The sequence below is a fragment of the Gossypium raimondii genome, chromosome 9 (assembly GCF_025698545.1).
Source record: "Gossypium raimondii isolate GPD5lz chromosome 9, ASM2569854v1, whole genome shotgun sequence".
Taxonomy (NCBI): Eukaryota; Viridiplantae; Streptophyta; class Magnoliopsida; order Malvales; family Malvaceae; genus Gossypium; species Gossypium raimondii.
This window is the reverse complement of record NC_068573.1, coordinates 46,152,173-46,179,415: the sequence shown is the minus strand read 5'-3', so window position 1 is coordinate 46,179,415 and position 27,243 is coordinate 46,152,173. Positions and strand designations below refer to the sequence as shown.

General features: G+C 32.6%; 4 protein-coding genes across 7 annotated transcripts; 2 read left to right on the top strand and 2 right to left on the bottom strand.

The window, feature by feature from the left end:
- Positions 1 to 4,134: 4,134 nt before the first annotated feature.
- On the top strand, positions 4,135 to 10,637 carry LOC105800353 (uncharacterized). Its single transcript, XM_012631433.2, has 13 exons — positions 4,135 to 4,481; positions 5,155 to 5,304; positions 5,596 to 5,766; positions 5,966 to 6,109; positions 6,686 to 6,791; positions 6,931 to 7,079; positions 7,209 to 7,334; positions 7,519 to 7,662; positions 8,395 to 8,482; positions 8,723 to 9,096; positions 9,498 to 9,821; positions 10,043 to 10,273; positions 10,399 to 10,637. The coding sequence occupies exons 1-13, from the start codon at positions 4,248 to 4,250 to the stop codon at positions 10,531 to 10,533; spliced, it is 2,376 nt and encodes a 791-aa protein (XP_012486887.1). The 5' UTR covers positions 4,135 to 4,247; the 3' UTR covers positions 10,534 to 10,637.
- Positions 10,638 to 11,366: 729 nt separating this feature from the next.
- On the bottom strand, positions 11,367 to 15,083 carry LOC105800352 (uncharacterized). 2 transcript variants are annotated; one of them, XM_012631430.2, is made up of 11 exons: positions 14,957 to 15,083; positions 14,683 to 14,758; positions 14,471 to 14,606; positions 14,192 to 14,267; positions 13,810 to 13,953; positions 13,367 to 13,425; positions 13,118 to 13,185; positions 12,981 to 13,032; positions 12,561 to 12,734; positions 11,831 to 12,430; positions 11,367 to 11,747 (listed from the first exon to the last, which is right to left on the bottom strand). In XM_012631430.2, the coding sequence occupies exons 2-11, from the start codon at positions 14,688 to 14,690 to the stop codon at positions 11,532 to 11,534; spliced, it is 1,533 nt and encodes a 510-aa protein (XP_012486884.1). In that variant the 5' UTR covers positions 14,691 to 14,758; positions 14,957 to 15,083; the 3' UTR covers positions 11,367 to 11,531. The 2 variants fall into 2 exon arrangements, with proteins under 2 accessions (XP_012486884.1, XP_012486886.1); XM_012631432.2 differs by having other exon boundaries at positions 14,471 to 14,585; positions 14,957 to 15,053.
- Positions 15,084 to 17,981: 2,898 nt separating this feature from the next.
- Positions 17,982 to 19,279, top strand: LOC105800351 (uncharacterized). 2 transcript variants are annotated; one of them, XM_012631429.2, is made up of 2 exons: positions 17,982 to 18,736; positions 18,883 to 19,279. In XM_012631429.2, exons 1-2 carry the CDS (start codon positions 18,480 to 18,482, stop codon positions 18,884 to 18,886), a joined length of 261 nt encoding a protein of 86 aa, XP_012486883.1. In that variant the 5' UTR covers positions 17,982 to 18,479; the 3' UTR covers positions 18,887 to 19,279. The 2 variants fall into 2 exon arrangements, with proteins under 2 accessions (XP_012486883.1, XP_012486882.1); XM_012631428.2 differs by having other exon boundaries at positions 17,995 to 18,736; positions 18,875 to 19,279.
- Positions 19,280 to 20,897: 1,618 nt separating this feature from the next.
- On the bottom strand, positions 20,898 to 25,440 carry LOC105800349 (uncharacterized). Of its 2 annotated transcripts, none has more exons than XM_012631426.2 (3): positions 24,947 to 25,440; positions 23,001 to 24,725; positions 20,898 to 21,486 (listed from the first exon to the last, which is right to left on the bottom strand). In XM_012631426.2, exons 2-3 carry the CDS (start codon positions 24,609 to 24,611, stop codon positions 21,145 to 21,147), a joined length of 1,953 nt encoding a protein of 650 aa, XP_012486880.1. In that variant the 5' UTR covers positions 24,612 to 24,725; positions 24,947 to 25,440; the 3' UTR covers positions 20,898 to 21,144. The 2 variants fall into 2 exon arrangements, with proteins under 2 accessions (XP_012486880.1, XP_012486881.1); XM_012631427.2 differs by having other exon boundaries at positions 25,273 to 25,439.
- Positions 25,441 to 27,243: the final 1,803 nt, after the last annotated feature.

Genomic DNA, 27,243 nt, shown 5'->3' with positions numbered 1-27,243 from the left:
AAATAATAATTAAAACGTTAATTTTTTAATAATGTTGACGTGGCAGTCCAATAATTTATATTGATATATCACTATTTGTCTTATATGTTATGTAAATAAATATTTTACAATTTATAAAAATATTTTAAAAATTAAAATAAAAATTCAAAAAAATTAAAAGTTCATAAAATTCAAAACATAGCATAAAGTGCATATGATTACCATGCGAACTACTTGTTTAAATTTAATTTAACGTTTTAGTTAGTATTTATATTAAAAATGACAATTCAACCTTTTAAAAATTAATGATTAAATTTAACTTTTCTTAAAAATCAAGAATTAAATTTAATTAAAAATAAAAATAAAAGCGAAGTTCACAAATAATATAAATGTCTATAATTATCTACGAAGTGTTGTTTTTTTTATTCGATTGTGCATTTAAAGTTTTAAACAGACTTAAAAACTTTTACCTTCTTTTATGTACTCGAAAACAAAAACATCAATTTACATGCAAATTTATTATTATATTTTTTGAAAAGATACTAATACTAAGTTATAAGTCTTATAAAATTGATGCACAACTTTTATAAGTATTATGTACTGTTAGTGAATAATAACATGATATATCATTATTAATTAAACAATAAATAGTGGAGGGTTTATAAATAAATACTAATAACTTTATTTAAACATGATTAAACATTAATAGTGACTATTATAAATCACTGCTAAAACTCTAAACTTTAAACCCTAAATCCTTAAACATTAAAATATTAAAACCGAAAGTTATTAACGTTTATTTATAATAGTCACTATTTATGTTTAAAAAATTAAATATATTACAGGTAAATGCTAAAACTTTGAAATCAAAATCCAAACCTTAGACCCTAAATCCTTAAACCTAAGATTTTAAACCCTAAAAGTTATTAATATTTATTTGTAATAGTCACTATTAATATTTAATTATGTTTAAATAAAATTATTAATATTTATTTACAAATCCTCCGATTTTTTGTTTAATTTGATAATGATATATTATTGTTTATTGATGATGTATGAGATTTATACCTCAAATCAAATATTATTCATTTTGAAACCATTCAATTAATAGATGAAGTTAATGACATTGTTAAACTCCAAAACAGTGGGAGGACAAAGACAAAATCTCTTCTTTATATGTGGTCGAGATAAAACTATGCAAATTTCCTTTCAGCCAATAATAATACCAAACGTAGCACTTTCATTGCTTAAAGGAAATTTAAAAAAAAAAAAAGTAGAGAATAATATTTGGTGCACTATCAATAGATTGATGAGTGTTGTACTATTTTATAAGGGTAAAATAAAATATTAAAAATAAATATTTAAAAAATAAACATGACAATTTTCTAAAATTACCTGTAAAATTAAAAATAACATATTATTAGTGTATCAAATATTAACTCAAAATGTACATACATCAATTTCAAAAGTGTTTATAAAAAACAAGTTAAATAATATTTTGAAAAGAAAATGTGATTAATAATTAAAAATAAATAAATTTAAAAATACATATAAAACGTATGATTTTTATTTTAAATTTTTTTTTAATTCCCATGGACGGGATGATGTAAACCCTTCTCTCGAGATTAGTTATTTCTTTTATTAAAGTAAGATGTAAAGAAATTGAGTTTATAAATATTAAATTTTGTAGTTTTGGGTTTACTAAAATAACACGTGTTTAATTTTTGGGTTTGTAATTTTCATAATTGAGTTGGTGATCGGGTTAAGGGTGACACTAATTTAATGAAGTGTTTAAATATTAGTAAAAATTCTATCATACTCGCATGAGTGTGGAAATCAAGTACTTATAATACAAGTGTGTATTTAAAAATAACATACGATAATAATGAAATGTAATGTTTGAAATTAATAATATAACAATACATATACAATAGGTATGGAATTAAAATAAAAATTAGTTAAAATTACAAATAAAAATAAATTTAAATAGATAAATGCATCAGTTTAAATTTTTTTTAATTCAAGTTGATTAATCTTGGCTTTTTATAAGAAATTGAAAATTTTAAAATTTTAAATAATTAAATATAACGATTAAAAGTTTTATTCATTAAGTAAATAATTAAACATTTTAAATATTCCCAACATTTAACATGTAAAAAGTAAATAAAGTATGAATGATGAATGATTTTTTTTTTTAATAATCATATAGAAATTAAAGAAATACGTAAAACTAATTTAAATTTACCGGTTTTACCTCATTGCTAATTTACTATTTTTTTAAGAGTTATTAATCTATTGTCCTAATTTTTTTATAGTAGACTAGTGTTCACAAACTTAGAGTTTTCCCATGCAATTCGTGCGGCGTTAGGCAGTTTCTTTCTTTAAAAACGCTTAAGTCAGCCTAACTCGCAACGATAAAGGATTCAACAGAATTTCCTCAAGGCACCCAAGAAGAACAACAGAAGAACAAAGTAAGAATGAACTTTGAAAGATGAACAAAAGCCACAGAAAAGCAATAACACTTGAGAGAAAGGTTTGAGTGAATACTCTCAAAATTCTTATTGATAACTGAATGAATTACAATGAGTAAAGAGGTCTCTATTTATAGTTGAGCCTCCCTAAAATCAACGGTGTAAATTAAAGTACATCAATGGCTACAATTAAAAGTTGTATACAATCAAAACTCTAAGACTACATAATCTTATCTTCTCGAATCATATATCTTTGAAGATTATCTTCCATATTTATTGAGCTCTGGAGATGGGCTTTTAATCTCTCCAAGCAACGGACTAGTTTGATTGGGCCAAATGACCTCCCTCAAATACGATGGATCGCACAAGTGTATCATGGTTGCATGCTCCCATGCGCAACCCATGACACTAGGACACGCTTACGATGTCGTGTGACAATTTTTTTAAAATTTAAGATAAAAATTAATTACAGTTTTGATTAAAATGACAACAGTTAGATAATAGAGATCAATATTTTTTAAATTTTTAGATTTCAATATTCTTATCGTGTGAATATATTTTCTAGATTTATTAAAATATAAAAAATTCTCAAAATAATTTTTATTTATTACGGATACCCGCTTAATTAAATGATTTTAGTTAAAATATTAATCAATTTCCTTTAAAAATTTAATCCAAAAATAATTAATTAAATTATAACATATCCTCAAAAAATATTTATATTTATATAAAATTGATGTAAAATAAAATTCTTCCATTTCTATTGTATTGTCCTAAAATTTATTTATTTTAAAATTCGTATTTACCCTTCCAATTATATTATCTCCAAAAATTAAACTCAAATTCTCTTATTATTAATAGTACAACGTGCGTACCATTACTCTCTATTAATATATCAATTAACCCTTTTAGTAATAGTACAAATATTTAAGTGCATATAAATGTTGCTAATTAAGACATAATACCTTTCTTCGCTTCTAACTTTAAAATAGTAATTTTAGTTTTCTATTTATTTTTTTTATTTTTATAGTTTTAAACTTATATTTTTTGTTAAATTACATAAAATGAATGGAAAAGTTAACATTTTTACTTTCTTGATGTAACGTATACGTGCATTGCCATGTGGATAACAAGTTAGTATTTAATTAATTTTTAAAACTTAATTTTTTTAAAAATTATAAAATTATTTTAAAACTATTAACAATATATATTTTAATATTTTTAAATTTTAAAAATAATTAAATGTTGACATTTCATCCATGCAATAATTCACATGTATGCCACATCAACAAAGCTAACAAATATTAACTTTTCTATCCATTTTGGGTAAATTTGACAAAAATGCAAATTCAAAGGTTAAAAGAGGCAAAAAAAATTAATTAGAAGGTTAAAATGACTTTTTTATAAAGTTAGAGGGCCAAAAAAAAAAATTATTATGCCATTAAATAATAATAAAAAGAGAAAACGATTTACACATTCCACCCCACTACCACTAGACACTCGCCCGCGGGAAACCAACGGTTAATATTTTAGAGATAATAATATTTTAAAAAATATTAAATAATGGCCTTTCCTTGCTCCAGCTTTTGCCACGTGTTCCTCCGACGGCCAGGCCCTCATTCGTTCCACCTAAACACCAAAAACAAAAAAAAAAAAAGAAAAGCGTTAAAATGCACTCCTTTTTCTTGTTGCCACTCGAAATTCCTCAGTTTCAGAAATCAGAACTATCTTCCTCTCTCTCTCTAAAATTCGTTGTGTTTCTCTCTCTAGTAACAAGTTTCCATCGTCGATTCCGCCATGGACGCAGCAGCGCCGCCGCGGCTCGTCTACTGCGGTATCGATCCCGTCCGTTTCTCTTCCCCGCGCTCTAACAGAGTGTCTATTCGTACTCGAACCAGACCGGTTCTCGCTGTAGCAACCGACCCTAAACCCACTCGTAAGACTCCGTCTCAGTCCTCTCCTTCAAACAACAACGTCAACGGCTCCTCCAAGTCCTCCTCATCTAAAAAGTCCGTGAACGGAGTTTCTACGGTAAAAAATAAAAAAATCAATTCTTATTTTTGTTGGAAATAGTTTTCTTTTGGTGAGATTTGATTTGACGTGGTCAACTTTAGTCTGGTTGCTGAGACAGTCAATGAAAAATGAAAAGAAAAATTAAGTATTATTTATTTATTGTGAATACCATTGTGTAACTATTGGTCGGTCGGTTCAGTGGAAAACACAGTTAATCGAATTAATTGAATTGTTACTTTCTATTACGAATAATCCGCCCGAATTATAAAAAGTTTAGCGGTAGTCAACCACAATTATTTTGATAATTAATCCAACTCTACAAAAGCACATTCATAATAAGTTAAAACTTCTACATATAAAACTTAATAAATCTAATAAAGATTATAAATATAACGTTTTGTATATATATTTTGGACAATTTTGTTATTTTCTTAAATTTCTATTCAAATTAAGTGATAACCAAAATTTTTAAAAGTTTATACCATAATCCATATTAATTAATTTAGCTCAAATTAATTTGGTCGGTCGGTTCGTTTGGTTTTTTACTGAATTATGCACACGGAAGAGTTTATGTTATATATTAATTACTAATGAGTATAAAAATTTTAATTTCTTGAATTGCTGATTTTGCTTTTGGTCAATGTTTTGGTGTTCTTTTACTTATTTGCTTTGGTGATAATTGAGCTACCAGAGGATGGGAGACGTTTCACAGGAAATAAAAAGAGTGAGAGCACAAATGGAAGAAAATGAAGATTTGGCTATACTAATGAGAGGACTTCGTGGCCAAAATTTACGGGATTCACAGTTTGCTGATGACAATATTCAGCTTCGGTTGGTTGAGGTAAAAATGCAGTTATTGTAGCATATATCTGTCATGTTTGAATTCTAGACTTCTAATCTACTTTTATTCTCTCAGCTTGATGTTTTAGTACAGGGGACAACTCATTTCATTTTCGGAAAGTGAAATGTTTTGAAAGCTTTTGAAAAGTTTAATGCCATTAGGGCTGGTGTACTGATGCTATAGCTGACACCATTTACTGGGTTTGCAATTTCTAGCTAGTCTGCCATTTCTTTATTTTGCTATGCCTAAATTTTTGGCTGGTCAAGCATAAATCATTTTCTCGTTACATAGGTTGATGAAAGCAGTGAGTTCTTACCTTTGGCATATGATCCGGCCAGCATCTCTGCGTACTGGGGGAAACGACCTCGTGCTGTTGCAACTCGTATTATACAGTTACTATCTGTTGCTGGGGGTTTCCTCTCACGCTTGGCTATGGATGTGGTAAACAAGAAGGTCAAAGAGGTGAACACACAATTCTCTATCACCTTCTTTTCCTGTTAGCTTCTAATTTCTAAATATCCTACTAAGTGACATTATTTTTATAAATGATTCTACCTTTTGTTAAAGTTTTTGAGCCTCCCTTGCTGTTTGTGTGTCTTTGTTAGCGCCTAAATGCACGCATAAATTTTCATGTTCAAATTTGTTTCTGTTTTATTAACAGAATGAAGTGGCTAGAGCTATTGAATTAAGGGAAATTGTTACCTCTTTGGGCCCTGCATATATAAAGCTTGGGCAAGCATTGAGCATTCGACCAGATATACTTTCTCCTGTTGCAATGATGGAGCTGCAAAAGCTTTGTGATAAGGTAGAATTATCACTTTGGCATTTCTTCATATTGAATCAGTTCTTATCTTCTTCTTCTTCTATGGCTCAAACGTTTTCCAAAAAAATAAATTATTAGGAGTAGAGAGTTTTAGTTGTTACATTTAGAACCATTATAGGTGAGATGGATAATGTGATACAAGTCCACCACTTAGTTTTGATGACTGTTTTTAGATATTGTTGTCTTGGGATGAACTCCTCTCTAGTCTTCAATCTCAGAAATACCTCTACTAGATGGCAGACTTGTTGTTCCCATATTGTCTACCCTTTTTGATAGAATTCAAATGTGAGATGCAATTTATTTATTTATTTGTTTGTTTGTTTGTTTGTTTTTGGTTCCAATACCATATCAGTTTGCAGACCAATGGATTTTAGGAAATTGAAATGTATCTCAATTATCACATGATAGGGATTTTAATTTGAAAGGTTATTTTTTCCTCCAAAAATGCTGACAACCTTCCGTAACTTGGATATTGCTAGTTAGCATTAGTATATTACTTCTTTAAGGGGGGTATGGTAAGTATTATTATAACTGACTTTTCTTTGCTCATATGCAAAGGTTCCTTCATTTCCAGATGACATAGCAATGGCTCTTATTGAAGAGGAACTTGGTCAGCCATGGCAAGAAATCTACTCTGAACTTTCCTCTTCGCCAATAGCTGCTGGTAATCTCAGCTTGAATATATGTTGCATGTGTACATATATACGTACTTCTTTATTTATTTTATAGAGATAATTTTACTAGTTTTTATGTGCTATTCCAACTATAAATACTTGAAACAATGTGTGGATACCTATGGACAGCATCTCTTGGACAAGTGTATAAAGGACGCTTGAAAGAGAATGGAGATCTGGTTGCTGTCAAAGTGCAGAGGCCTTTTGTTCTTGAGACAGTGACTGTTGATTTGTTCATCATAAGAAACTTGGGTTTGGTGCTCCGAAAGTTTCCTCAGGTATATAATGTATCTGTTTACGTTTAGCTTTTTACTAAACTTTTTCCTTCTTATAAAGAGGCCTCTATATTCTGTAGCTGTAATATTGATACTTTTCCATGCATTGCTTGCTTTCCCTTACCATTCCAGATCTCCATAGATGTGGTTGGATTGGTTGATGAATGGGCTGCACGATTCTTTGAGGAGCTAGATTATGTTAATGAGGGTGAAAATGGACAACTCTTTTCTGAAATGATGCGTAAGGACCTTCCACAGGTTAGTATGGTATTTTTTTGAACACATTACTTTCTAATGTCTGCTGAAGTGGGTCCTGATTTTGGAGATACTAGTCTGATTATGTAATTCTGACTAAAAGAAGTTATTTCTTCAAGTTGTTCTTTTTAGTTAGTTTCTTAAGAATATTTAGTGAAATCAATAGACTGACTATTTTTGTTTTCAGGTTGTTATACCAAGGACTTATCAGAAATACACATCAAGGAAGGTTCTTACTACAGAGTGGATCGAAGGAGAGAAGCTATCACAAAGTACAGAAAGTGATGTTGGTGAATTGGTCAATGTTGGAGTGATATGCTACCTAAAGCAGGTAATATACTACGTTATTCTTGTCATCCTAGTTTATGTCTAGGGGACACATGGGTCAAGTAAGAAACTTGGTTTTCTTGTCAGTCTTTCCTGGGTGCATCTATGTTACTTATTTGTCACTTTTCTTGGTTAATTAGCTTTAAAATTGTATTTGTTGCCTTAGCCAGTCAAACATTGATGCTTCAACTTATTGATGATAAGGAGGATAAATGTGAGAGATGATGGCAACAGTTTCATTTTCTCAGAGTGGTAGTATTGTTGTTTATTCCTGCTTTAATTTCAAAAACACTAGCCAATTCCTTAGACGTTTAATCCTATCCTGTGCATTTAGGAACTTGTTGCACTCTAATTGTAGTTCTAATATTCACTTTCGTTTAGCAAGTTATATTGAGATAAGAGAAGGAACCTCTCATGTGTGTGTGTGTGTGTGTATATATATATATATGAAAAAGAAGGCTGGTTTTAACTTTCCTTCTCTGTTTGAATGTCCTGAAGCTGAATATCAAATGGCAAGGGTAGTTGTCTGTGTTTCATAAATGTTAATATTGGCGATGTTTCTGCATTAGCATCAATAACCATTACTCAAATATGTCTTCATCTTCCTTTCTGCACTTATCAGTTGTTTGTGTACTTATAGTTGCTACTAAACAGTGGTATAAATTTCAGTGTTCTACATCAGACAAACTCCTAAGTTTATTATCTAATCTGTGTGGCTTACCCATTTTGATTTCAGTTGCTTGATACCGGGTTTTTCCATGCTGACCCACATCCTGGGAATTTGATCCGTACTCCTGATGGAAAGCTAGCCATACTCGACTTTGGTAAGAATTTATGCTTAAAGATTTTTTGTCAACATGTTTAATGGCATCACATAGATTGAGTTACTTCTTTGTTGAGAGATTGATATGTGGTTGTCCTCCAATAATCATCTAGTATTTCTCTTTACAAACTATTGATATCATGTTGATTTTGGTTACAAATGCTAAATTTTTACTATGATAATACCTTGTTGATCTAGGCTTTATTTTTATAGAGTTTAAAGTTTACTTATGTTGTAACAGGTTTAGTGACAAAATTAACTGATGACCAGAAGTATGGAATGATTGAAGCAATTGCTCATCTTATCCACCGGGACTATCCAGAAATAGTTAAGGATTTTGTTAAACTTGATTTCATTCCTGAGGGGGTTAATTTAGAGCCAATCTTGCCCGTTCTGGCAAAGGTTTTTGATCAAGCACTTGAGGGTGGGGGTGCAAAAAACATCAACTTTCAGGACCTGGCATCAGATTTGGCGCAGATAACATTTGATTATCCATTTAGGATACCTCCTTATTTTGCTCTTATAATTAGGGCAATTGGGGTGTTGGAAGGAATAGCTTTAGTGGGGAATCCTGATTTTGCTATCGTGGATGAGGCCTATCCTTATATTGCACAGGTATGAATATTCTGTTTTTGCTAATTCTATTTTGAAAATAAATTGATTTATAAGTGTAAGGATGATGTGAAATATGCACTGACTATTGTTATTTTGAATTTCTGATGACTAAATAGTCAACTGCTTGATTCATTAGTTTTATTTTATTAAATTATGATAGCCGAAGAGTGCTTCTAGGATACCATGTTTCTTTTGATGTAACAAATCAATGTTATTGTCTTAAGTACAATTCTTAAGGTTGTCTAAGGATCCATGTGGCCTACCAATCACCAAAGTATAGGATCAAGATGAAAGAGTGCACAAACATTTGTATCATTGCTGTTGTGCTTTGTCTTCCTAAGTGGTCAATGTTTTTCTGACCATAACGTTTACCATTTCCTTGTATTATTTTCTATTGTCAGAGACTGCTCACTGATGAATCCCCGCGGCTAAGGAATGCTTTGCGTTATACAATATACGGGAAATCAGGTGTTTTTGATGCTGAAAGATTCATTGATGTGATGCAAGCCTTTGAGAATTTCATAACTGCAGCAAAAAGTGGAGGTGGGGAGAATTTGAATGGGGATATGGCTGAACTAGGTCTTCTACAAAGGCAAGCAGATATTTCCTTCCCTAGATTTCTACCAAGTGAATCTCAATCAAAGCAACCTGTTCAAACAAGAGCAGCCTTAGGATTTCTACTGTCTGAGAAGGGAAATTTTTTCCGAGAATTTCTTCTTGATGAGGTAATTTCTGATCTTATATTCAGAAGGGAAAAAAAAATGTTTGGTTATAATCATTTTCTTTGAGAAAGTTGCACGCTTGTGTTACTTTACCTAGTTCCTTCTTGTTTCTCTTTTGGTCTGCGGATATGTAATTGCTTTACCTTTTGAGCATCGATTCTTTATGACATTTTGGTGTGAGGTGGCTTAAATATTGAACTAATGTTTCTGGGTTTACTAAGCAGATTGTGAAGGGCATTGATGCACTTAGCAGGGAACAGTTGGTTCAAATAATGTCAGTGTTGGGAGTAAGAAATGCTGCCCCAGTGTTTAGCTTGGTTCCAACAGTTGGACCCTTCAAACCAGCAGGACTTTTGCCTTCAATAACCGAGGAAGACAGAGTTATACTGAATAATGTCCAAAAAATTCTCGAATTCTTAACAGCGGGAAGTTCAATATCAACGACGTCAAGTCAGGTACTCCAAAGTTTGCAGTTTTAACAAATCGAAACCATTTACGAACAAACTTATCTCTCTTTTAGCGATTATTATACATTCTTCATGTCACATTAATTGCTTGTCATTTTGTTAAACATCGACAGGGTGTAAATGTTGCTCAGGTTATCCAGGAGTTGCTTCCAGTGTTGCCAGGCATATCTGCCAGGGTTCTTCCCGAGTTGATTAGCCGGTTATCGTCTCGTGTGTTAGCACGTTTAATCCGGGATACATTTTTGTAAGTATTTTTAACGTAACTGCTCTCTTCAATTGTGTATATGCTTGTATAGCAGATCTTGATATTATATAAAATGGAATATAATAATTTATATGTCTTTGAGATTTAGATATGGAATACAGCAACATAAATACCCAAAATTTTGTTGTATGGATATGTGTATGAGACCCTGGTTCACCTTAAATGTCAAATACGAATCCTACTTCAAGTTTCATGTTATAGGGTTTTTGGTTTCATCCTAATCAATAGACTGCTAATGAGACATGGTTCATGAACAGTATAATTTCTGTTTGTCAAAAGGTTTTTATTTTCATATTTTAAATGTCCAGCAAGCTATAATACAATGTTTAAAATGCGATTTGACTATATTTTATCCCATTTATTTATGCTATAATTATTCATCTTTCTTTGTTTCAAGTTATTGTTAATCGATAACATGTTTATTTTATTTAAACCAAGGAATACGAATACACATGGTTTTAAAATTTTCAAGGATTCTATATTAATTTATTAAAATTTTATTAATTTACGGGAGGTAAATTATAGATTTACCATTAATTTTAGGGAAGATCAAAATGTTTAAAGATAAACAAAAGAATTTACCTCGACCAAATCAAATAATAATTGATTTTCCGGTAAATAGCTAGTCATAAAATTTTGTTCAAATGTGTGAACAAGGAGGGATAGATCGAATCACCACCAGCATAATCAAAGAATAAAGTAGGTAAACACCACGGAAAGCGGCCCATTAAATTCTTTTTTTATCTAACAAACAAAATCAAGTTCATCTTATAATTCTTTAATACAAATGAAATTTTATATTTTTGCAAAAACTACTTAAATCAAAATATATTTGAATTCTACTTGTTCAATAACCGAGCTGTTTAATGCAATTCGTCTCATATTATTCGTAAAAGCTTTGCTGAAAACAATTTACTCCTGTACAAGGAAAAAAACACTCTAAACCTAATTTATCAGTGATTATTTTGATGACGGTCTTCTTTAGGCAAATAGTGGCAATCTCGTCTCCCCCGACGCATACGAGATGATGCTCTTTTTAAGTGGTGAAATATGGTGAGCCCCATGAAATGCAGCAGCTCTTAAAATGTTTAATGGACCAAAATCAACTGAGTATGCCTTTTGAAAACCATCCAGTACTGCCATCATCATCACATTCGCTGGTTTTCGATCTGCTTCGTATTTCTTCAGTAGTGATACCTGAAACAGTTTAAAACACCACAATTTAAGGATCCACGATTCTTTCTTGAAAGAAAGAGGGCAATGGTTTGTTTTATACGTACCTCCCCGATGTCCGCTCCTACTGCAATGCCCTCAGAAATGACACTGGAAAGAGTAGATGCATCTCCAAAACCCAAATTAACTCCTTGGCCTGCCAAAGGATGTACAGTGTGAGCTGCATCGCCAATTAGAGCAACGCGCTTTGACGCATAGTCGTTGGCATGCCTCAAGGATAATGGGAAAGCCATTCTTTCAGAGGCCAATTTGATTACTTTTGGTGGGATTTCAAAGCAATCATTAGCAGACTTGGAGATACCTCCTTTGAGCCAAGAAAATAAGTCTGAACTACCCAATATGCTTGGTGTAGGATGAGGACCATAACCATAATCCAGAGCACGATTTACAGCTTTCAGAAAGTTATCTTCGGTTATTGATTTAAACTCTGATGACTCTTTCGGGCTCATAGTCCAAACGATATTGCTAAACTTATCACCTATAGGCAGAAGAGCAAGCGGACCAGAAGGTAGAAACCTCTGCCATGCACAATGGTTTTCTACATCATGTTCAACTGTACATATGATGGCATTCTGTGAGTAGTTCCATCCCGTTGTTCTGAATCCTGCTAACTCTCTAACTCGTGATTTGCCCCCATCTGCTCCTACCTGAGATAAATCTCATGTAACTTGCACCAATAAAAAATTTATGAATGAAAAATGCCATCTGAAATATTTCAAGACAGCCTATTATATTCAAAACGAGCAATATAACTCATCCAGGTGCAAATTCAATTACCACCAACTTCGCGTATAGGCTATTGCCATCCTCCAGTTCTAACTTTGCTAAACGCCCATGAGTAAACAATGCTGTCATCGATAATGTGCTGTCAACTTCCGAGGATGAAGAATTTGGTAGTATAGACATTGAATTCAATCTTGATGGGTATATTTTCTTCGGCAAATCTGTTTCCTGAAAATATTTAATTTACCTAGGTTCAATTGTGAACGTAAAACATGACCATAGAAGAAAATAAACTGCACATTTTTACAATATTACTAGTGGGAATGTCCTACAAAAAAATTCAATATAAAGTGGACAATTTTTTGTCTTCGAAGCAGAAATATGAGGACCAAATAACTGTTCAAAGGATAAATGATAAGAAAAAAGACTTCAAGTGAGAATAATTAAGCTAAAGGTTTTATGACAAATCAATACCTGCACACGCGACAGCAGAGAACTAAGTAGCACCTTATTTTCCACAACGCACCTAATGTTGTATCAATAACCAGCACATAGGCATTAGCATGTAAAGATGATAATAACTACCTCTTTGGTTTATAGCAGGCACTTACCCGAGTACTTCTTTGTCTGCATCCCTAGCATTGTATTTTGCATAACTTAAACCAGTATAGTCCCAAACCTATAATAGGTATAATGAATCTGTTAGCATTTTTTTTTAATTGAATACATTCTAGGTGCCATTTGAAATCAACAATGTCCAAGGAACTAGGACACAGTTCTTATTTCAACAAAGACAATGAATAAGATGGCCATAACAAAAAAGACATCATCTGCAAAAGAGCAAATATAACAGCCAGCACCTGCATCTTATCAAAGTAGGCATGTCGATGCTGCTCAACAAATTGCCAAGCACCAATATCTGCAATATATGCTACCACTGTTACTGAGAGCAGAATAAACATGACAAACAAGCATGGGAAATCAAGGGAAAATATCAACTAGTCAAAGCAATGCTTAGTAATCAATTAGGCAAACATTTTCCCTTTCTAGCATGCTTACCTTACAGATGGAGGGTCTAAAGATACTAGTGATAGTCCTAAAACAATCAGCTTTCATTTGAAAAACCATGGCTAACATCATAATCTTATAGTTTTTTACTAAAACACAACCAATATCTAACTTTCCACTTTAAATTACATTTTTCAATATTTTGAAGATACTAGCATACAACTATTTCTTGATTTTCCCAAAATGGTCACAACAACATAAGGATTAAAGTTGTCTAATACAGTCTGTTAGTTACCTTTAAAGAAAGATATAGTCGCAGGTGTAATTGTACTGACCCTTGGGTCAGGGAGGTCTTCTTTCTTAATGAAGTGTTTTCTCCCCAAAGCCGGATTGCTATCAATGATGGCAACATTCAAGTGTCTTGTTAGCGGTCTACTAGCTGCAAATTAACATGATAGTACAAAAACTAAAACATTTCATCATCTCAATAACATGCTCTGTAAGATTACAAGTTCTAATTATACATGTTTATAAGTGTCACTAGCATCTATGTGTTATCACAATCGTGATGCCTATGGATGAATGCTTACACATTTGCAAAATTGATGAACCATATCTATAGGACAATATAAATTGCATAAAATAAGAAGACGGGCAAATACAAATAATTTAGCTACCTAAGGAACAAGCGAGGGCCAGGCCAACCATGCCACCTCCAACAATTGCAATGTCATATTGTTTAGCTTCACTCTCCTAAAATGTTAAAAAAAAAAAAACTTAATCCAATATTTTACACCAATTTATATAACTAATTATAAAACAAATTAAAAGGGGAAAAAACCTATAAGAACCATCAAAAGAACAATTAGCTATATTTAAATTAAAAACAACAGTAAAACATGAAATAAAACCAGAAACTACAGGAAGCAAATATAATTAAACAAAAAAAAAAATACTTTTTCAGGGTTTCCAGCATTTTGGCTAGATAATAGTGGGGCAGCATCATTAGAAAGTGGCCTCCAAGGAATTCTCAATCTATAAACATTTGAGCCAGCTTTTGTTGCAAAAATCCTATTATTACAGCAGATAATCCTTCATTAAAAGCTAAATAAGCACCGAAAAATATCTTAATTCACGAAAAGAAAAGGTACCAGAAAGGAATTCGCACCTGTTCATTGTTGAAATGCTGCTGTGAACTTGTTGAGATCTTTTTTCTTTTCTTAAATGATACAAAAATCTCTCTCCTTTAGGACATGCAAGAAAAGAAAGTGTTTATACTGAATTAAATTGCAGATTTTGTATTTTTTTTCAAAGTCAAGACCAAAATTAGTCATTCATTTATCCTTTCTCTTCCATTTATTTTCCTTACTTTTCTAAGCAATCAAACAAAAAGTAAACACAATCATCAACACGGAGTTGAAAATGATGATTCAAGAACCGACCTGATGGATTAGGTTTGGCTTCAAAAGATTTGAAAGTTTGATTGAAACAGCGAGTAGCTTCACTCGAGTCGACTCGACTCTGTCTCCCTCCCGACTCGCTGCTTAGCTCAAATCTCCCTCTCCCAAGTACGATGTGGAAAGTGTTAAAAAGCCAGCCCTCTAGACCCAACAATTCGTTACTGTCTAACGGGCCGACCGTTCCGATTTTCCTGGGCCGGGTCTAGGAGCTTTAGTTGTGATCTTTTTACCTTATTAAGAACTTGAGTTGTGTGTGAAATGTTTTATTTATTTATTTATTTAACTTTTATGTTGTAAAAGATGTTCGGAGTTTTTGACTACCAATAAAGATATGTTTTAAGATGATTCACTCGATTGGATTGAGAGTTGTACGGTGGCTAGGGAGTTTCACTTAACATTACATTTCGATGTTTAATTTCATAAAAGTGGCTAAATATATGAGAATGTGATATGTGTCTAAAAAGGTTTGTTGCTTATAAAAGCTAAAACGTTTTTATATGAAAATTTGGGTGTAGAGAGGTTTTATGTTCGTGAAGGTTCAATGTTCCTGAAAAGGCAATGCATGATTGAGGAGTTTTGCGCTAAGTGTTTGATAAGGAAGTTGTACTTGAAGAAATGCGAGCTCAAAACATCAAGTGTCTGGAAAGGTAGTTTGTACTAAATATAGTGAAAGCTTATAATTTAGTGAGTTGTACTTGAGAAGGTATAAGTTTGAAACGTAAAAGTTGTATATAAGGTGTAAACCTAAATTTTTATACTTGAGGATGTGTAAACTCAAAATTTAGAAAGTTAACTTAAGAAGGTGTAAGCTCAATATTTAGCTACACTTGAGAAGGTGTATGCTCAATACTTAGAGAGCTATTAATTTGTGTAATATTTATCCTTATGAAACTTGAGAAAAATGTTGATAAATTTTTAATATATTGATTATACATTTTGCTAGGGTGTGCTTAAAAAGACCAAGTCCGACCGTAAACTACTACTAGCAAGACTAATTGTGAGTTGTTCCCAACAAAGTATGCTAAGCAATGTTTATCCCTACGGGGAGAAACATCAAATTTTTTTAATAATATAATCATACCTTTTGTCAAGGTATGTTTGAAAAAGTTTGTGGTTACCATGAGCACTTGTTGGCAAGGTTTATTATACAATACTTTAAGTCGTGCGAAACTTATTCATGAAGAACTTGAGAAAACGTTAATAATTGTTTATAATATGCTTAGAAAAGTTAATTATTATTACGTTTATCAACAAAGTTCATCACATGATGCTTTAAATTATGTGAAATTTATCCTTGAGGGTCATCAAATTTTAAAGAATTGCATGTTTAATTCACATTCACCGCATCAATTATTAATACACAAAGTGAAAAATAGTGGTTATAAGTGGTTCATTTGGTGAACTGAGAGGCATTGGTTGGTCGGAAGCATGAAGAGTAGAGAGGGAGGCTTAGGAAAGAAAGTTTTCTATAATCTAATCTTGCCTATCTTTAGCCAAAGAATCCTTTTGTTGAGGAGAAAGAGGTGAAATTTACTTGAATACCCCTACCTAAGAAAATTGTATAGGAGATGAAATTTTTATGTATAATAAATAAATTAAGAAAAATATAAAAAATTTATATAACTTTATTTTAATAAAAAAAACTCTAATTATCTAATCAATTTCACCTTACTATTATTTATTAATAATATGATTTATTAAAAATGCATAAATTTATACATCGTGGATTTATTCAAACAAACCTTTTTATATAAAAATAAATTAATTAAAAAGATAAAGAGTTTATAAACACATCAATCAAACCTCCTAATCCTACCATCTCTCACTAAACTATTGCTTCCCGTGGGCGATGCTTTGGTGTTGCAATTTCCTAGGCCTAAACTCTATAGAAGAAACGAATAGAGTGATTGTAAACAAACCCATTAATATTACCATGCCCTTGCTGCTTCTTTTTTTTTTTTTTTTCTTCCTATAATAATGTTCTTAAAACTATTAATTATTTTATCTCTTTACTACTTATTGATTGCAGGCTCTCGTGCCATGAATAAAGCAAAAAAACAAAACGAGAAAGCAAATATATATATATATATATATATAGAATGAAAGATTAGATGCCTATCTCAAACTTAAACTACAACGAAACAATGACTACATATTCCACCCCACACAAACAGTCAAAAGGTTGGGTGTGGGGGTGATGACCACTCCTGTCTTTCTTTCTTCTTTTTTTCTCTTCTCCCCATTTTCGCCTCACTAATGAGTGCTGATGGCAAAAAGCAAAAGAAAACAAGTGGGGAGAGCTGTTATATCATAACATAATTGCACCTGTTTTTCTTTCAATAAAATTGTGCAATCGATTATTTCAAAAAGGATTAAAGGATCTAAATTTGGTAATAAATATTACATTGGGTTTAATTTTTTGGTCTATCTTTTAATTTAGCAATTGTTCTTATATTGCGTTCTGAACTTGTTAATTGTTTCTATACTGGGGCAGGAGCTTTAACGTTTTCAATGAAATATCAGAGACCAACTTGAAAAAAAAAAACCCTAATGCAGGAACAATTGTCAAGTTTAAGAACCAACTTGGACAAAAAAAATTGAAATCCAATGTGAGGGAACAATTTCCAAGTGCAAGAGTTAACTTCAACAAAAAAAAAATTCAGACCTCAATATGAAAATAATTGTTAAATTTAAACCCTATAATTTAACCCTATCAAAAACTTAAATGGATAGAAAATTATTTAATTATTATGTTTAACTATCAATATATTTTGAATGTGTAAAATGAATGAATGATTAATGAATTTACTTATAAATTCAAAGGTAAAAGAAAAATGAGTAATGAATAATTTTGTGAAAAATATTTTATAAGAAAACTCAGTAACTCTATAATCATTCAAAATTCAAAGTAGTTTAGGCTCTATATTAACGGATTAAGGTCTAGAGTTTAAATCTCCACAATCACATTCTCTACACCTACCAAAGAAAAAAATCTTAAATTAAAAATAGAAAAAAAATCGGCCACATCTTGTTATTCCTATCCCACTATCTTCTATGTAAAGCAAAGTTACACTAATACATCATATGTATGCCTTCTATATTTATAGCTTAAGTTGTTCCTTCACCATTCTTATTTGGTATTCTTAGATCAAAGAGACATAAGAAACCAACCACGGTTTTCATGATCTCATGGTATGATCAATAAGAAAGAAGCAAATACATATGTATATGTATAAGCTCGCTCGGGCCGGATAACATTTAGGGTTTAGGGTTTTCATGGTGACCAACAAGTAAGAAGCAAATATATACACAAGCTTTGTTGGGATTAGGGCTTGCACTCCTGGCGGCGTCGGCGCAGAACCGGTGCACTGCTTTAGTCTGCTCTTGCTATGTGCCGTCGAGGAATTCGAGTAGCAAAGAAGAAGAGATTATTAGCAATAGAAGCAGCAGCAGTAGCAACATCAAGAAGAGGACTAGTTTGGAAAAGAACATTAAAGATGGGGTCATGGAAGAAGCAGCAGGTAATAATAACAATAATGATGAATTACAGTTAAGCATCGACAAGATCAGCAATGGCAGTGGGACTAATGGCTCCCACATTGAACCAAACCCAACTCTGAAGAGTAATCTGAAGAAAACAACTACAGCAGCAGCAGATGATAATGATGGAGAGGGTGAGTTAATGAAGACTGAAAGGAGGAAAGTAAGTTGGCCAGATGCTCATGGAAAAGATATTGCTCATGTTCGAGAGTTCGAGCCAAGGTAAAAGGCCTTGTTAGTTAAGATACTTGTGTTTGATGAATCCCAAGCTAGTTTACTATAAATTTCACTTTGCTTGTAATATGATGAGTAAATCAACCAATTTCAATATATTTCTGACATGGTTTTCTATTGTGAAAGTGTGTCAGATGATGGGGAGCTGGAAGGGGTTAGGAGGTCTTGCGTTTGTGTCATTCAATGAAGCAACATTCCCCTTGTAGGTAAAAAAAGTCCTCCTTCAACATGATCTTAGTAATGATCTTTCTGATATAATGTTGGATGAGAAAATTGTATACATGATTTACATGCATGAATCTTGCACTGTTTAGTGCCTATTCATTGTTAGCCAAATGAGTCGAAGTCCAATTTCTCCACATCTCAATGTATAATTCAATTAGTTCATATAATAGATGTATGTAGGATGCATTGGAGTTAACAATGACCCAAAGTGATTTGTTAATTGTTAATTAAGGAAGGAATGCATGAAAGAAATGATGTTTGATGCTTAATTAGTGCCCACATTAACAAAGTGTCTTCATTGTGCAATCAATGTCTATAAATCTGAAGCATGGGGAGAAGAGGAAGAGGGTCCCCCCACCCCCTTCTCTAGTTGTGGGGGTTGTTAAATTTTGAGTGTTCCCTTATGCCCTACCCTCAAAGCACAACAAAACCAAATATTGGTCATAATTGTTGCACAACTGGTGAATATGTTTCTTCCTTTTCCTTTTAGGTGCACGTTGTGTCATTTTAATGTTTCATTTTTAAAAATTTTTGTATTTAAGTTTATTTAACATATATGCGGATTCAGTAAGAGATATTATTCTCTAAAGAAATGCTATATTCATTTTCGATATTTATTTTTTTAATTCTAAAACATGTGTTACTAAATAATTTTTATGCGCTTTCGTAATGAACAGAATGATGAAGTGTGTTCAAAATTAAACGAGAGAATCGCTACCTACCAAAAAAAATGATAAATCCTTTCAACCAACCATTAAATTTCTTTATGACCTTGACCAAATGCATGTGAAATTAAAATTTTCTCAAAATTTTCCTATGTCTATTAGTCATGTTGGGCTTTAACTAAATCTAAAGTCAAACCAAGTCAATCTCCTAGACGGGAAGTTATAAGCTCTCCTTATTTTGCATCTACAAAATTTAAATCCAAAACTTTAATTAAAAAAACCTCGAAGTTGTTGACACTCCAAGAAAGGTGGTAATGGGTAACTTGACATTATCATGGAGTTTGCAGATCTTTAAGCGTGTAGGACCCCGAAAAGGCAAAGTTATTGAAAACTTTGGTCATTACCAGAATCATGGCATAAATGCACACGCCTCTACAGCAACAAAAGGAAAAAAGCATCATGGCTAAGATGCTTTAAAATTGATTTGAATTGTTTGTTATCTCACTTTACTTTTTGTAAAGAAAATTAATATTAAACTAATTAACATGTCTTTCACACAACACACTTGGATGGCTAAATTATCCACAAGACAGCATATAATAAAATTCCCATGCTTTTCATCATAATTAGGACTTGAAAGAACCTTGCTTTGCCTTAGATTCCACTCAGTTCTCAAAAGAATATAAGTCAAATAGGGACATTTAACCATGTTCGTCCATGTTATTGTACTGGTGATACATATTGATTTTAAATTAAAAATAATATCAAAAATGTATTCTTCAATTTTATTACTGATAATATAGGTGCATTTTGGTTAGTTCAAGTTTTTTTTATTTTTAAATTAATTTTGAATATTTTTATTTATTTTTCAAAATTATATTAAAGAATATATTATCATTAAATTAAATTATTTTGCTTAAGTTTAAATTATACTAAGATGATCTTGGCAAGCTCCATCGCAGAGACTAATAGGAAGAAAATTGAAAAACACAAACAAGCCCACAATAACGCTGATAAAAATATTGAACTTACAACAATAATAGTTTAGTACTTCTTAATCTCCAATGCTCTATGTTCACAACCCTATGATATTATTTTTACATTTTACATTTTCATATAAATATATTATAAAATAATCCAAAATTTACTATAATCTTTTAATATTATATTGACTTTTATAAAACTAAACCCAACCTAAAACCCGATTTTCAAGAATAAAAACGACTTACAGGATCAATAAAATCCTGATATCCAGAATATATATAATAAACTTCTGCTGCCATTTCTGTCAGTATTCAAAAGGTAAGTCGCTTCACAAGTAATGATGTAAATCAGTAAATCCAAAGACCACCACCAAAATGCCAACCAAATGCTGTGTGTAAAATGTAAGAATCACATTCTCTTTTTTTTTTTTTGTTCTTTTTCATTCATTAATTGAAACACTTTTTTTTTTTTTAAAGTTTAATGAAAAACTAATTCCTATTCAATTATCTGCTCTTCTCAGTCTCACTTCAAATGGTTCTGACTCTTACCTTTCTTTGATTTGCTCCTCTCTTGCATCTTCTTTTTCTTTGCTTCAGCTGTGATCCATGTATAATCTTGGGGTATTGCAAATGGATCTTGAAGATTTTCTATCTTGTTGTGGCTATAATTGGATGAGCTCGGCCGATGATACGGTGCCTTTATCCACTGAAACCAGGACGAACCTGTCACATGTGTCACCGCAGGGCTTTCTCGCCCAACACCGGGGCTTGAAGGGGGTGTAGAGAACTCGTCCACTGGCTGTAGTTCTTCAAACTTGGTGAAAGAAACCAATACCCTGATTGTTGGAACCACTGGGATTGCAACCTAAGTGCAACAATGAGCATTTCTTAGTACAAAGCTAAAATAATGTAATTGATGAGACAACATAAACCATGTTCATGCATTTGGTTTGGCGGCTGAGCAACTACGTTGACACCTATCACCAGCACACATTCAAACATGAGAACAAGAATATAACCCTCTAAATATATGGAATAAATTCAAAACGCACCCCTCACGTTCGAGTAATGTAGGTGATTACATGTTTTGAGGATACTCCACTCTTATAATTCAAATGATCTTTTCAAAATACCAATAAATAACTTTCAAATTCCAAATTAAATATTTTCTACCACAAGCAACAAGATAGAACTCCTTACACATCACAAACAGAATTAATCATCAAAAACTTATCCATAAAACTAGTCTAACTCCTACTCTAAGAGTACTTTGTAGTGTCCTAATTCATATAAATACATACACATATATATGAGCTACAATCATGTTAGAAACCAAGCACACCATCAATCAGACAAGAGTATTTGACTTGAAATCGAAACAACTAGGAAATCTAGACAAAACAAAGTTTCTGGAATTAACACCAAATAAGAGACTGCCGCTTTTAAATGCTAGAAAAATGTATAGGAATAGAAAATAACAGCATAGACAAAAACGGACTGCAAATGTCGAGCCTACAGCAAAGGGCAATCCCATGAACATATGATTTCCATTTCAGTAAACCTATATGGACGAGTCCCTCCTATACCTCAATCACTAGATGCCAAACTTGGAACAGATTGCAAAACATGTCAAAGCTTTCAATAATATGCAACTTTTAGTTGGAAGAAAACATAAAAATAGGAGCTTCAAAATCCTTAAGAGATGTTGCTAGGTAAACAAAACCAACTACATGTCCTTTTTGTTTGATACAGGTTATTTTCTTGGACTTCCAAATCATTACTGGATAATGATGGCGATGAGTAGCATTCTTTTTGCTTAGCCACCATTCCTATTTTTTCTCTTTTATCTTTTGCAGAGAGCCCCAAAACCGAGGAATGAGTTCGGTACATTGGCACCATTGACACGAAAGAATGTATCCATATCTCCATCAATAGATGAAGGGAAGAACTGGATCTTATACCAGACACAAAGATGCCAAAATCCTAGTCTTAAACTCTACTAAAATCAAGTATAAGCCCAATGTTGATTCTAATTGTGTAAGATTAAATGGTTTATAACATCTCAACTCACTAACAGCTCTATCTAATGGAGTAATCAGCAAGCCTCAAAGTATCAAGCAGAAAACCATATACAATTGTCTAGGTGACCACTCTGACATTAAAAAAAAAACCTATATTTTGAAAACCACATCTCTCTGTATGGAAATGCCTTCCCATGATTATCTAGGAGCGAGACCAGCCGATCATTAGAGAAAACAATACATATAAATATATACGGTCATTAAGAAATGCGCATTATTACAATGAACACAAATCCGAACAATAAAGGCAAATAATGTTAAAGCAAAAGGCACATAAAGTTTCATAAAAGGAACATACCTTGACAGGGAAGGTTCCAGCTGGAAGCTTTGTAGTGAGCAGTTCCCTTAACCGACGAATTGCCTTGACTTTATTTGCAAGAATGTCTAGCAATGGCAGGAGTTCTTCAGTTTGCAGCGGGAAGTTTGGAGAAAGCCAAAGAACAGGCCTCAACCCTTTCTTATACTCATTCTCCCGACCACTATCCTTGCGCCGATTACCACTTTCCAAACTAGTGGAAGTTGTTCGTGAATCTCTAGTCCTCCGATGATCATCCCTTGCCACAATCTCCACAGAATGCCTACCAGGTTTTATCTGATTCCCAGATGGAGAGTCTCCAAGCAAGTCGCTCACCTTCTCATCTATAGAAAGAGAACTTCTAGGTGGCACAATCTTCCTCTGCGCTTCATGCTTCGGCTCCCGTTTCCTCCATCCACCAAACCATCCTTTCTTCTCCTGCTTAGTCTCTACATTTTTATAACCATTGGTCTCCTCGATAGGGATTTCCCTGGACTCATAACAACTATGGCGATGCCCAATAATGCCATCCCCGTTCTCATTGGATATTTCTGAAGAATCCAACTTAAGAGCAACTTCAAGTTGTCTCCTTTCATCTTCTGTCAAGATCTCATCAAACTCCTCACTTTCTGTTTCATTTCCATTGGAAGCTGCAAAGAACTCATCATCGGTCATGGCACCAGGCACCCTCCTAGATTTGATGCTAACAACAACATTGTGCATATCGTACACCTTAGCCTTCCAAGCACCAACCATTTCAGTTTTCTCTTGTCGCCTCCATGTTACTTGCGGCAAAAGAACTGCCTGTGTCACATCTATACCAGGCCTGAATATATTAGTTTGAGACATTGCAGCCACTTCTTGTCGAACCTCTTCATCAGTTGCTAGAGAACCAGCACCATCGAAAGCATTTATCACCTCTCTATCCTTATGAGAGATCATACATAGTGATCCAGGAGGAACCTTCCCGTCCTCGGAACCATCACCAAGGAAAAGAATACTCTGATCTGAACGTTGAATTCTGAATCCGTCAAATCCAGCCAAAGTCATATCAGCTCTCAGATTTGCACCCCTCTTCCAAATCTTGTATGTATCCGAAGGAGCAATCCTGGAAATGAAAGGTATCACGGAACTCTCGAAATGGAATGTGATTTCCATGTAAAAGTCTCTCATCCTTCGCATAGTTCCCACCAAGCGAGGCAACCTCCTACACCATTTTGCCCATGCCAATGGCGGGTAATGCCGAACAATAATCATAGCAATAGCTTCTTCCCGATTACAAATCGCTTCTTGGAGTGCACTCCATCCTTGTTCATTTTGCAAACTCCAATCAGCACCAGCACCCATAAGCATTTCGGTTGCAGTTTCATCACCAAGCTTAACAGCTAAGTGAAGAGGAGTATCCCTGTTAGGAGCATCGCGCCGATCAATCACGGCAGAGATTGCATCAGCCTTCTCTTCCTCGGCCAATGAGGCTGCTTCAGTTTGAATCTCAGTCGGGTTCCCAAGACGTGGGAGCGCCGCGAGTATCCTCTTAAGACCAGCATAATCCTTTGTAGCAACAGCCTTGTGCACAGCACTATGTGCATACTTAGAAACATCAATACCCGCCATATCCCCAAGATTAAGCTTCCAATTAATACCCAATTTCAATCATTCAACATTAGAACACTCAATTTCAACTCAAAGTCCCCTAACAATGGAAGCACATAAGTACACTAATCCACCCTACAAACCAACAGATTCACACAAAAATTAAAAGAGTAAAAAAACAATTCACAACTTTTTTTCACTAGAACGAGCAGTAAATCGTAATTTCAGCCAAAAACCAATCAAACCCAAATCAAATTCCATCGTAAATGCAGTGTTAGACAGTTATCATAACTACGATAAACAAAAAGAATCATTTGGGGGGGGGGGCACGTAATAGAGATCCAAAAAATTCTCACCTGCTTCTTTCTTCCTTCCTTTTTTTTCTGAGCAACCAAACAATGCTCCCCAAAAAAGAAGGAAGATATTTTCAAGCACTCAACCCTATCAAAAACACCTCCATTTCTCTTTCTCTCTTACTACTCTTCAAAGTAAAAAAAAAAAGGAAAGAACCTTGTGATCCAATCCAGATCAGACAAACTGAAGAACATGCACGCGGGTGTTTCAAACAAAAAATAATAATAATTAAAAAAAAACAGGTGGTGAATCTGGTAAAAGGAAAAAAAATGATGGGCAAAGAATCAAAGTAAAGAATAACTACAAAAGAAAGTAAACAAAACCCCACCTATCAAGAAAACCCAACAACAAAAATGAAGCTTTTCCAAAAAACCAAAAGAGTCAAAATAACTGAAAAGGAGAAGTACCCGAAGTTAAAGAAAAGGTGCTGTTTTGAAATTGGGATTTTTCATTTTTGTGGAAGAGATTGGAATTTTAGGCTTCTTAAAGGGTTTGTCTTTTAAATTTATTTTATTAACATTTACCTTTTTAAGGAGGATAAGAACAAGAAGAGTCAAAGGAAAATTGCATGTGAACCAGGAAATGAGGAGAACTTTGCTTTCTTGTTACCATATTTGTATGTTATTATTTCTTGTTTCGAAAATTATAATAAATAAAATTAAGGATGGAATTAAATGATTGGTTAGCAGGAAAATAATTAATTTTATTTGTTTAAAAAGGGTTAATTGATTCAGAAAGTGCCAAATTAGGGGAGGTTAAATAATAATGATTTTAAGTACAGCCTTTCAAATACTTCCAAATTGCCTCCACCTCCCAACTGCATTGGAGGGCCCTTGCTGCCAAGTGCCAACGGCCCCAAGCGTAGGGTACCACCGCTTTCGGCCTATCTTCATTTATACTACATCAATCAATTCCACGCTCTCTCTTCAAGTTTAAATTTTGATTTAAGATTCGAAATTTTAATTTTAATACGAATATGAATAAAATTAATTAAAATTTTAAATTTTAAATCAAGTTAAATTTAAATAAATATAGATTTTATTAATATTACGTAAACACTTATAATTTTCACTTAATTTTTTATTATATAAGGTTATGTATCAGACATTTATAAATTATTACTTGTGTTTTTAAATTTTAAAAAAAATTAATTGAGTCATCAAAATATTAAAATGATATTTTAATCAAAATATTTGAATTTAACATTAAAAATAGAAATATTTAGGGTGGGTTTGGATAGGCGATTGGATGTGGTGCGATGCGTTTAGCTACTTTTTGTCTCACTCTACAGTATCTAATCTCACTGTCACCGTTATTTTTACACTAACCGCAGTTAAACACACTGTCCATCCAAACTCACATTTAGAGTAAATTCATTCAAAAACATTTTCGATTTTAAATTTATAATTTAACCCAAATTATATATTTTCAAAAATAAGAACTCCATTTTCTTTTCTTTTATAATTATAGTAGGGAAAATGTCAAACATAATAATCAATAGAAAGAGATCTATTTAATTGATGAGGAATTCACCCAATAATTTACACATATCATAAATTTGTCCTTCTCTCCAGCAAAAAAAATTAAATTCTTACTATTATAGAGTAAATTTATCTATCAGTTGGGTTACTCAACCCGAATGCCACTTGAAAAATTAGAGGATTTGAGTAAAAATATAAGCTCGAAAATGGGTTTCGGCAAAAATAAAGCTTATTCAGAAAGTGAGTCGGGCCTCAGGTAATAAATATTTTGCTCAAGCTTAGCTCGGTTCGGATTTACAAAACTAAAAAGGTTGTTTTGCCACTGTTTTGCTACATTTTCACTATTATGTTACTATTATTTTGTTGTTATTGTTTGGATATTGTATAACTCTTATGTCATTGTTAATTTTGCTACTATTTTAGAGGCATTTATTTGTTAAGTTGCACTTATCTTTGTGTTATTTAAGTATAAAGATTTTTTTAAATTTATTTTCAATTTATTGAGAAACATTTATTTTGATGTTTTTAGTGTTTTTGATGTATTATATTTTTTAAAAAAAGTATATAAAAAATAATATAAAAATTTAATACAGGTGAGGCAGACCTAGCCGAGCCCAGATTTTAGAATTTTTATCTAGTCCAAACTTGAGCAAAATTTTAAGCACATTTTTCAGGTCAGGTCAGGCCAAGCCTGAGCCTATCAAACAGTCCTAAAATTTTGTTAGAACCTGACCCAACCCATGAACATCTCTATTATAAAGTGACTCATCAGTAAAATATCATTAATTTAGTCGTTGAAATAACACAAATAATGATAT